This window comes from Populus nigra, chromosome 1, assembly GCF_951802175.1.
Source record: "Populus nigra chromosome 1, ddPopNigr1.1, whole genome shotgun sequence".
NCBI lineage: Eukaryota > Viridiplantae > Streptophyta > Magnoliopsida > Malpighiales > Salicaceae > Populus > Populus nigra.
Genome location: NC_084852.1, coordinates 46021369 through 46030367, shown reverse-complemented (window position 1 = coordinate 46030367; position 8999 = coordinate 46021369). Strand labels below are relative to the sequence as shown.

The 8999-nt window shown below is 34.4% G+C and overlaps 1 protein-coding gene across 3 annotated transcripts; it reads right to left on the bottom strand.

Moving 5' to 3' along the window:
* Positions 1 to 3202: 3202 nt before the first annotated feature.
* On the bottom strand, positions 3203 to 8999 carry LOC133687591 (lupeol synthase-like). 3 transcript variants are annotated; one of them, XM_062107051.1, is made up of 18 exons: positions 8631 to 8999; positions 8273 to 8458; positions 7347 to 7436; positions 7009 to 7206; positions 6740 to 6824; positions 6319 to 6485; positions 6048 to 6236; positions 5824 to 5937; positions 5567 to 5686; positions 5337 to 5459; positions 5137 to 5235; positions 4947 to 5003; positions 4780 to 4826; positions 4530 to 4673; positions 4250 to 4427; positions 4018 to 4098; positions 3815 to 3898; positions 3203 to 3543 (listed from the first exon to the last, which is right to left on the bottom strand). In XM_062107051.1, the coding sequence occupies exons 1-18, from the start codon at positions 8829 to 8831 to the stop codon at positions 3421 to 3423; spliced, it is 2286 nt and encodes a 761-aa protein (XP_061963035.1). In that variant the 5' UTR covers positions 8832 to 8999; the 3' UTR covers positions 3203 to 3420. The 3 variants fall into 3 exon arrangements, with proteins under 3 accessions (XP_061963035.1, XP_061963036.1, XP_061963037.1); XM_062107052.1 differs by lacking the exon at positions 5137 to 5235; XM_062107053.1 differs by lacking the exon at positions 3203 to 3543 and having other exon boundaries at positions 3815 to 3921.

The window sequence follows — 8999 nt, the reverse complement described above, 5'->3', positions numbered from 1 at the left end:
ATATGTGATGTCATTCAATGATTGTTTGAGTAGTCTTATCATCCTCTCTGTAATGAGACAGTACATGTGGTTAATGACTTTTTAATTTGACGTCAGCAACCCTTTTTTCTTCTTCTTCTTTTCTCTCTCCTCATTAATTTCCATGCCTACCATTTTAAAATTTCAAAGTTGTCCTTCAAATTGTTATTCCTTTATTTTTTTATCATGTTCTTTTGATTATTACTTGTTTTGTTTGGAATAGTTTATAAAATTAGAATTCTTTTTCAATTTTATCCCACTTCAATTTTCTCATCTTTCAAATTTAGTCCATTCTTTTGATTTCTATTTGTTTTATTTGAGATAATTTTTAAATTGATTTTTTTTACCAATTTCATTCTTCTTATTTTTTTCTATCAAATTTGATCTTCATTCTTTTTATTGTTATTTTTTTTTACTCTGACAATCTTTTAAATTAATTTTTTTTATTTCATCCTTCAATATTAAATTGGTTGGGAATTGAGCTTCTTGATTGGGCTCGGGTCTATGATTTTCCATGTTAGGAATTTTAGAGATTAACTTATGTTTAGAAAGTTTGTTCGGGTTTGCTTTGTTTTTTCCTCATTTCTTAAGCTTATCACACTCGGACATCGTAACGACCGTTTAAAAATTTTCATGGAAAAAAAATAGATATTTGGTATCTTGTTTTTTGGGGAAAAATGTCTCATTCAAAGAGTCATCACCTATTATTATGGTTACTATAAATCCTAACTGATCAATAGATAATCTATGGTACGGGACTAGTTACGCGAAATGAAAGATAATATCACCCCTTAAGTGTTTTACCTGAGGCGGGCTGCATTATTGGTTATGTCTAATATTGTTAAGAATTTGTTCTCCTTTTTTTTGTTCTTCCTATAATGTTTCTTACTTTAGCATCAATGAACATTTACTTACGAATGTTTTCAACTCTGGCGTTGGTAAATATTGCACAAACCCAAAAAATATGATAATCCTGACTCTGACGCCAATGAATAAGTTCGTAAAATTTTGAATTTTTAATGAAGAAGAAACAATTTTCTATGCCTTTTTCTTTTTTTTTACCCTTTTTTTTTATTTGCTCTTTTTAGACAAGAAGAAAGAAAAAAGATGCATTGCACAACATGTTTGCATTTAACAGTAAAGGTTCGTAGATTGAGCATACAATAGAAAAACAAACAATACACAAAGAAAAAAAATAAAACAAAGCGTGAGGGGCCCATAAATAAATCAATGAAGATCTTCAAATATTTATGGAATTTTATGATGTAAAAAAGGGGCTTGTTGGCCAAATATCAAAATAGAAAATGAATAAAATACATAGGCAAATCATAAGGGTGTGTTTGGCAAAACACACCCTTAACAAAAGCAATTTTGGTAAGCTAGGCCTAAGGCCCAACCTAACCCACTCTTCTTTTTTTAACTGGGTTGGATCGAGCCCAATCATACAGGTTGGGCCAGATCCAGCTAACCTGGCCTGGTTACTAATTTAGACTAGTAATCAATTGGTTTTTTTCCCTACAAGCGTGCATGAACTATTCACACATGCATGCTACACTTACAAGTTAATTAAAATGTAAAGAGAGGGAAAAACATGAAGCTTACCTCTATAGCTGAAGGCCTAAGCTCGAAGACGATGGCACATTTTGGATAGGAGGGATTGGAAAACAAAATAAATAAAGAAAATGATAAATAAAAAGAGCAATAAAAAAATGAGGATCAAAATTGGAAACCAAATAAAATTAAATCAAACTCCCAAGGACAAAATAAAAAATAATAATGAAAAGGATAAAAAAAAAATAGCAATCAAAAGAATAAAGACTAGATTGGATAAAAAAATCTAATGAGAATAAATGATTAAGGATGAAATTAAAGATAAAGCAAATTTAAAGAAGCAACAAATCTAAAAAGAATAGAAATTCAAAGATTGAGAATCAAATCCAAAACAAATACAAATTGGAGGATACAATTGAATTTGTCAAAGCTCTACACATATACCGAGGCTTGAGAGAGAAAAAAGAAGGGGAGGAGAAAAAAGATCAATCATCATCAAACCATCACGCAGATGACAAAACGTGTCATCCTAAAAGATGTGTTGCTGCCTTTCATGTCAGGGTGAGTAAGTAATTCATTTTTTTTTAACCACCGTACATGCTCTCATGTGCCACAGAATGGCGAAAAGGGCAATGACGTGCCTACACTTGTGGAGCACGCGTAGGCCTACTTTATAGATTTGTTAATATTATAATAAAGCAAATTACAAAAGAAGCCCTAAGGGCATATATTGTGGAAAATAAACCATGATGCAACTACAAAAATATCCTTATATATATAAAAACAAAAAAGTTTCTAATTAATATGATAATCATTAATTGACCCTTAGAAAAAGACGGTACTTTCCGAAAAAGGTAGGCCACCGGTTTTGTTACAGAAAGACAAAATCCATATTATACTTTGCAATCAATCTATAATGTTTCGTGTCTGCCTCCACGCGAGCTCTTTTAGATTTTTGTTATATTTTTGCCTTCTTATATGTCCTAAGGCTTTGGGCTCTGGCTTCTCCAAAAAAACTATTTTAGTAAACTAGCTCTACAAGCAATGGTATACCTCTTGTTTTAAGATTTCAAACAATATTTTCGCCTAGATTTTCGTTATAAAAAATAAAGGAACCCTTTTTTATTTGGATTAATATGATTATCACAACGAAAGTATTTTGGTTCATTCAATGTTAGTAATAAGTAAAATCATTTGTTTTTGCATAAAATTTTCAATGTTTAGTACATGTATAAAAAATATAGCGGCAGTAGAGTGACTAATATATTGTGATGGTGATTTGAGAGCTGAGGTGATGGTGGAGGTACGGTTTGTTTTTATATTTTAAAAATATTTTAAAAAATTAAATTTTTTTATGTTTTTCAATCATTTTAATGTGTTGATATTAAAATTAATTTTTAAAAAATAATAAAAAATATTTTTTTAAATAAAAAATATTTTTAAAAAAATAATCACAATCCCCTTTCAAACATACATGGAGTAATGGGATGATGTAACGATAAAGATGGTAGTGTAGATTATGGTGGCCAGGTAATAATAGAAAGATGATAGTAATTGTGGTTGAAAATTTTTCATGATATTTTGAATAGATTAATATGTATGCAATATCTAAAGAAAATGAATTAAGCTTAAATATTGAACATAAAATATTTTATTATTTTATTTTGTCTAATCATCATGTAAATATTTATAAAAAACAAACATATGAAAATTCAGAAAAAAATTTACAAACATCCCCTGAACAATGTATGATCCTTCTTGCTTGATTTTTTTTTTTTTGAATATCTATTTATTCACTTATTTTGCAGTTTTATTTCCATCAACTATTTTCAAATTTTTCCGTATCTTGGTTCAAATATTTTTGGTTGGCGAGGCAACATGCCGGCGATACTCTGCTAGAGCCCAAATGGGGAAGATACTCCTATACGCAGAATAATGTAACATGCAATTCCTCATAAAAACTCCTCCGATTTCCTGTCACGAAGAAGCAGTATTATTATTCAATCGTTGGTAAACGTGGGATATAACGAGCTAAAACATACAATCTAAGGGGATGATAATTGACAAACAACAATTCTTTGTCTCTTATTCCCCGAAAATCTCACCATAAATCTTCTTTTATGAGTGATTATTTCAAGGATTTTCTTAAACGGCATGCAGCTTCTCTTCTTCTTCTCTCTCTCTCTGTTTTTTTTTTTTTTTTCTCATGATTTATTCTTTGTGTGCACAGAAATAAGTCAATTACCTGCTGGGGAAAATCACCAAGTTCTGTTTGAGAATTAATCAATAACTTGGCAGCACGATGAAGGGGTGCAGGGTCTCTGTCCGCCTATTAGAAAAGGAACTTCAAATCTTGGATTTTGGTGGCAAGAGAAGCACAAGTGCATTACAATATATATAGGAAGAGATAGACTATTAATCTTTAAATTATAAATTAATTAAACTGACCTGACCACCGTGAATTAAACCCATCATAGCCATTGCAGTTTGCACCAGATTTGAGTGGTTACCCTCAAGAGGTACATATTCCTGCGTCAACATGCACCGGTAAACTTTCTTAGCTTTAGAAAGTTGAAGGAGGAGATCCCATTGATACCATGGGAGATGGAATGAGAAGGTCCACGCACCCAAAATGTTATTGCATAAATGGGTTCTTTAGAAATCTTTAAAATGGTATTACCTTCTTAGGGCATGAAAGGTAACTCTCGCCCCATCCACCATCATCTCTCTGTGATCCAAGTAGAAAATCAACTCCTTTACGAACAGCCAGGCAATTGGAGTAAGTCTTTCCAGCAGCTGCTAGCCCTCCAAGAGCAAACCATGTACCATAGATAAAGCATATTCCCCAGTTTCCATACCTGTAGTAATTCTTGCTATATTTAGTCATTTCCCTGACAATTTTCTGCAAACTGTACATCAGCCTTTAAAAGAATGTAGCAGCTCTTTTAAATGGATCTTACCATGAGCCATCAGGCTTCTGCAACTCTTCAATAAACTTGACACCATTTATGATGGAATTTTGGATCTCTTTTGTCCTGTGGCCAGGGTATACCTTCTTAAATAGGACTAATGCCTGTATTGTTGATGATGTGCATTCAACATACCTGGATCGCTGTTTTATTAGTCTTCAACATTTCCACATTCCTAATGGAGGTGCTCAATAAGTAATATTGCTTAACTATTTGAAGTAAAATGGTTCAAGAATCTTACTCATGCTCAACTACAAGATCCTCTAGGAACTCCACAGGATTGAGCCACTAATTGAACAGCAGAGACGTCACAGTTGAAATACCATATTCCAAGTCAAGTCTTGAAGGAAAACATACAGAATTTAAGCTTAACATTTCGAGTTTAGTTCGATGACTTGAAGAACTTACCTCCAGCCATAATCCAGACCCTGCCGGCTCCCAAGCAGATACCCCACCATTTTTACTCTGCATAAAATCGAGCTGATTGTTACTTCGTGAATACCGTGTTCTAGAAAGGAGCAAATCCAAGGAAATAACAAGGAATGATGATGAGTTTTAGGTACACAAAGGTCACCATTTGAATGCAACTAATCCTCACCTGAAGAGAAAGTAAAATATTAACAGAATCAAAAAGCTTCTGAGGTTCCATTTTTTCACCTACGATTTCCGGAGGCATTGTTGAAAAAAGAAGGCAACACTGCAGAACATGCGAATCACAAAGTATGTTGCGATGGTAAATGTTCAAGGAAAAAGCTCAACTTGTTATAGTATTGCTTACAGCAGAAAACTAGAACATACCTTCATGCTTTCTGCAGTGCAATCAGACACTTGCCAGCCATGATCTTTGTCAGAGAAAGTCCACGATCCTTTAGAGATATGGCGAAACATCCTTCTGAAGTCTCCGGGAGGATTCTCAGTGACCTTCAAGATTTGATGTGGGATGAGAAAAGCAGCATGCCAAAACATAACTAAATACAAGAAACACGTGTGAGAGGAAGAAACAATTTCAGGATATGAAATTTGGAAACCTGAGAGTTCTTTATGAAGCTATGCCCCTCCTTAAGTGCAGGTCCTGTTTCATCTGAGAGGTTGCTGGCAATCAAAACTTGAAGGGCAAGACTGGTATCCCACACTTGACTTCCAAAACTCTAAAATGAATATGACTAAATAAGCATAAACTCGAGTTTATGAGAATTCTTCATGTTTTTGTTGATACCATAAATCAGTGAATGGAAAGACGACGTGAACCGTTTAGGTACCATTATAATGATAGAAGGTTACCGACCTGCATCTTTATTCCATCTTCTCCAAGCCACACATAATCCTTGATCCTAGCAAGGTGCCTCCTAAAATAATCCCCATTGGCATCTTCAACCCAGCAAACCAGCATATCTAATGGCTGTTCCAGTTCAGTGGTACAAATGTCCAACAATTAAAGAACATGTGTAATAGGCAAATGTTTTACTGTACTGGTTTTCTTTTTTCGCCATTGCTCTGCAAATGTGTTACCTTTTCGACACATCCTATGGTAATGTATCTACTGCTCTCATCTTCATAATGGATGTGATCCATTGTTATTTTGAGAGCCTTCTCTCTCAATTTGTTGAAGGGCCACCGAGTAAGAAGGGGCTCGCCAAAAGTATAAATAGCATCCCAAAACAATATTTGTATCGAAGTATGTGGATAATAGTTATCCTCCTGAAGAAATAAAACAGATTTTGAAGAAAATTAAATGTTTTCAGATCATTTTCTGAAGATCAGCTGCCAAAAGTCAACTGACCTTTGCACATAAATGGCGGACTCTCCCCCAGTTGAGTTTCTCATAAGGTTCCTTGTAGATTTCTTCCCTAATTTGTAAGATGAGAGGTGTGATTGGACCAACAAACCTCTTCCCGTACAAGTATGCCATAGGCAAGTAAGTGAGCCGACAGTAGCCCAGCAAATTTCCTGCATTTATGAAATGCATGATTGGAATGGCAGAGCTAAAAGCAGGCTTTACACAAGCAACTAAATTCAAGTTAAGGACAGAATTCTAGAAACTATGAAGGTGGCAACTCTCAAAGAAAATCCGTAATGATAAATTAAGCACTAGCTCGAGTATTTGCAATTTCCATCAATCATATGCTAAAATTATTGAAGGATTTCATAATGTTTATATATAAGTTTCATGCTGCAGCAACTTCATAAAACAAAATGCAAACCTGGATGAATGGGAGATGTAGATGGCAAGAACCAAAATTCTGGGGGCATTGGATTGCACCCAGCCCACTCATACACACCAAGTATCTACAACACAGGAAAATCAAACAATTAGAAACAAAATTAACATATAGAAGCAACATGACAAGAATCATATAGATAAAGATTTCTTTCGTTTTTTTACTAGACAGAAAACATTCTACTAATGATACCAACCAGCAACCAATAACTAGTTTAACAGTATGAAATTAAATTGAATCATATGTTGTACCGCAAGCCAAGTCTTTCCCCAAGAGCTTATGGCAATTGCACTACCATGATCAAGAATCCACTTCCTTGCTCTTTCACATGCTTTGTCTTTGCCACCATCACGTCCTTCTCCAAGCATTCGCATACAGATGTAGTTCAGGACTGTGCAGAACATGGTGCTGTGACCCTCTATGTGCAATCCCCACCCACCATCTTCATTCTACAAGATAAGATGCAGCACATTAGCAATCTGATACTGGTAAATCCTTAAAGCCAAGACGAAAAAGAGAGAAAAAAATCAAAATTACTTTGATAAAGCTATTCCTTTTGTCATTCCTGTAATTAACAATCATACTCTACCTGATGACAGTATATGTAACGTAGGATTTCTTTTTTATGCTCTGCAGAGAAGATAGCATTAAGATGCCCTGTAATATACAGAGAAAAAACCTGCATTGAGGGGGAAAAAAGTTTTCCGTTAGAAACTGAACGCACAAAATATCTGAATTATAGTTTGCATATTTGTGACAACTGAGTAAACAGGCTTCCATATTCTTTCTGATGCTACTCGTGAAAGCAGAGTTAAACAGCAACATGGCCTGAAGCATACAAGATTTTGTTTTTTTTTACGTTCTGATCACCAGTTCTTCAGATCAAGCTATAAATCATATGAAATGAAAAAATTCAAATAACATCTTTTCAGATTTCAACTCTTTCAATCAAGTTAAATCAAGGCAAGAAATCTATACGATCAAGCATTTGAACCTGTCAGAAGGGTTTCAAGAGTGGGATTACTTGCGCTTGAAAGCCTGTCTTAAATTCAGCAAGGGTAAATTACAATAACATCGCAGAGGTATAGTAAAATCATACTAGCTACAGAAAGCTTGAAGATTTAAAAAAAAAAATGTTACAAAAATCCAAAAGTACTTGCCCAAAAGTCAAAAAGTCTTTGCCAAATGGTCTCCCAATTTCTTTCATAATTTAGTATACTAAAATTTATTTTTTTTTGTTGACATCAATTTATTAAGTATGCGCTCAGTATTGTTTAAATATTATTAGTTACTTATGGATGGCATGCGAGTCGCAATCATCCCATTTCAGTGCCTAATATAGTTTCGTTTGTGTAACATGCTTCGATTTCTTTACGGGAAAAAACACAGTTCTAGCTGCTTTTGTAGCCAAATGATCACCAGAAAAATGCCATGTTGCCAATTCTAGGTGGTGATGAAACTTCTGGCTAATATTTTTTGCTAGGTAAAATGATGGCAGGGATTGAGAGCAATAACCAGGGGAGGGAAATAGAACATTGGGCCAGAATTTTCAGCACACCAATGGCCATCGCTAGCCTGCAAGGCTGAAAACAAATGAACACTCCTCCTCAAAGCACTTGTTGCTTTTTCATAGGAAATCTCTTCACCGTCCTCAATCTTGACTTGAGGAATTCTTTGCTTGAATTTTTTCTCCCTTAGAAACTGCATTTTATTAAATAAAAGTAAGTGACTAAAAAGGTAATTAATGATGTACTAAAATTTCTCATCAGATTATTTGAACACTCTCCATGTGTCCTATTTCTGGAAATAGCAAAACATAGAAACATATATATAAGAAAACATATTCTGTGAATTTGTATGTGTGTTTATATACCTGGAATTTCCAAAGGAGATCGGAGCTGGGCTTGACCTCGTTGCGGTTTCTCCAGAAATTTTGGCGAGCCTCTTCAACCTCAGCTCGCTCTTCAAGGGTGCCAGCATCAGGATCAAACTCCCATATTTGCCTCCCCAAAAAGTTATTTGTGCTGTATATGTGTGGATCATTGCCACCCTCTGCAATCTTAAGCCTCCACATGACACTGCTTCAGTCTCTTCCTTCAGTTTCTTGAGTATCAAAAAATCACTTCTCTTCTATTTCAGTAATGGCTAGCAATAGAAATTATAAAATGCACTGTATATAAAGAGAAAAGTGAAGTCTTAGTCTCGGTAAAGTTTGATTAGATAAAGATATTTCGTGACTTGT

Bases quoted from the DNA above. Each gene is read 5' to 3' on its own strand.
- LOC133687591 (XM_062107051.1), bottom strand. From the start codon at position 8,831: ATGTGGAGGCTTAAGATTGCAGAGGGTGGCAATGATCCACACATATAC. The intron at 6,237-6,318 runs GTCAGTTGACTT...TTATTTCTTCAG, and splicing joins TCCGCCATTTATGTGCAAAG to GAGGATAACTATTATCCACA. The intron at 4,674-4,779 runs GTAAGATTCTTG...ACAGCGATCCAG, and splicing joins GATCTTGTAGTTGAGCATGA to GTATGTTGAATGCACATCAT.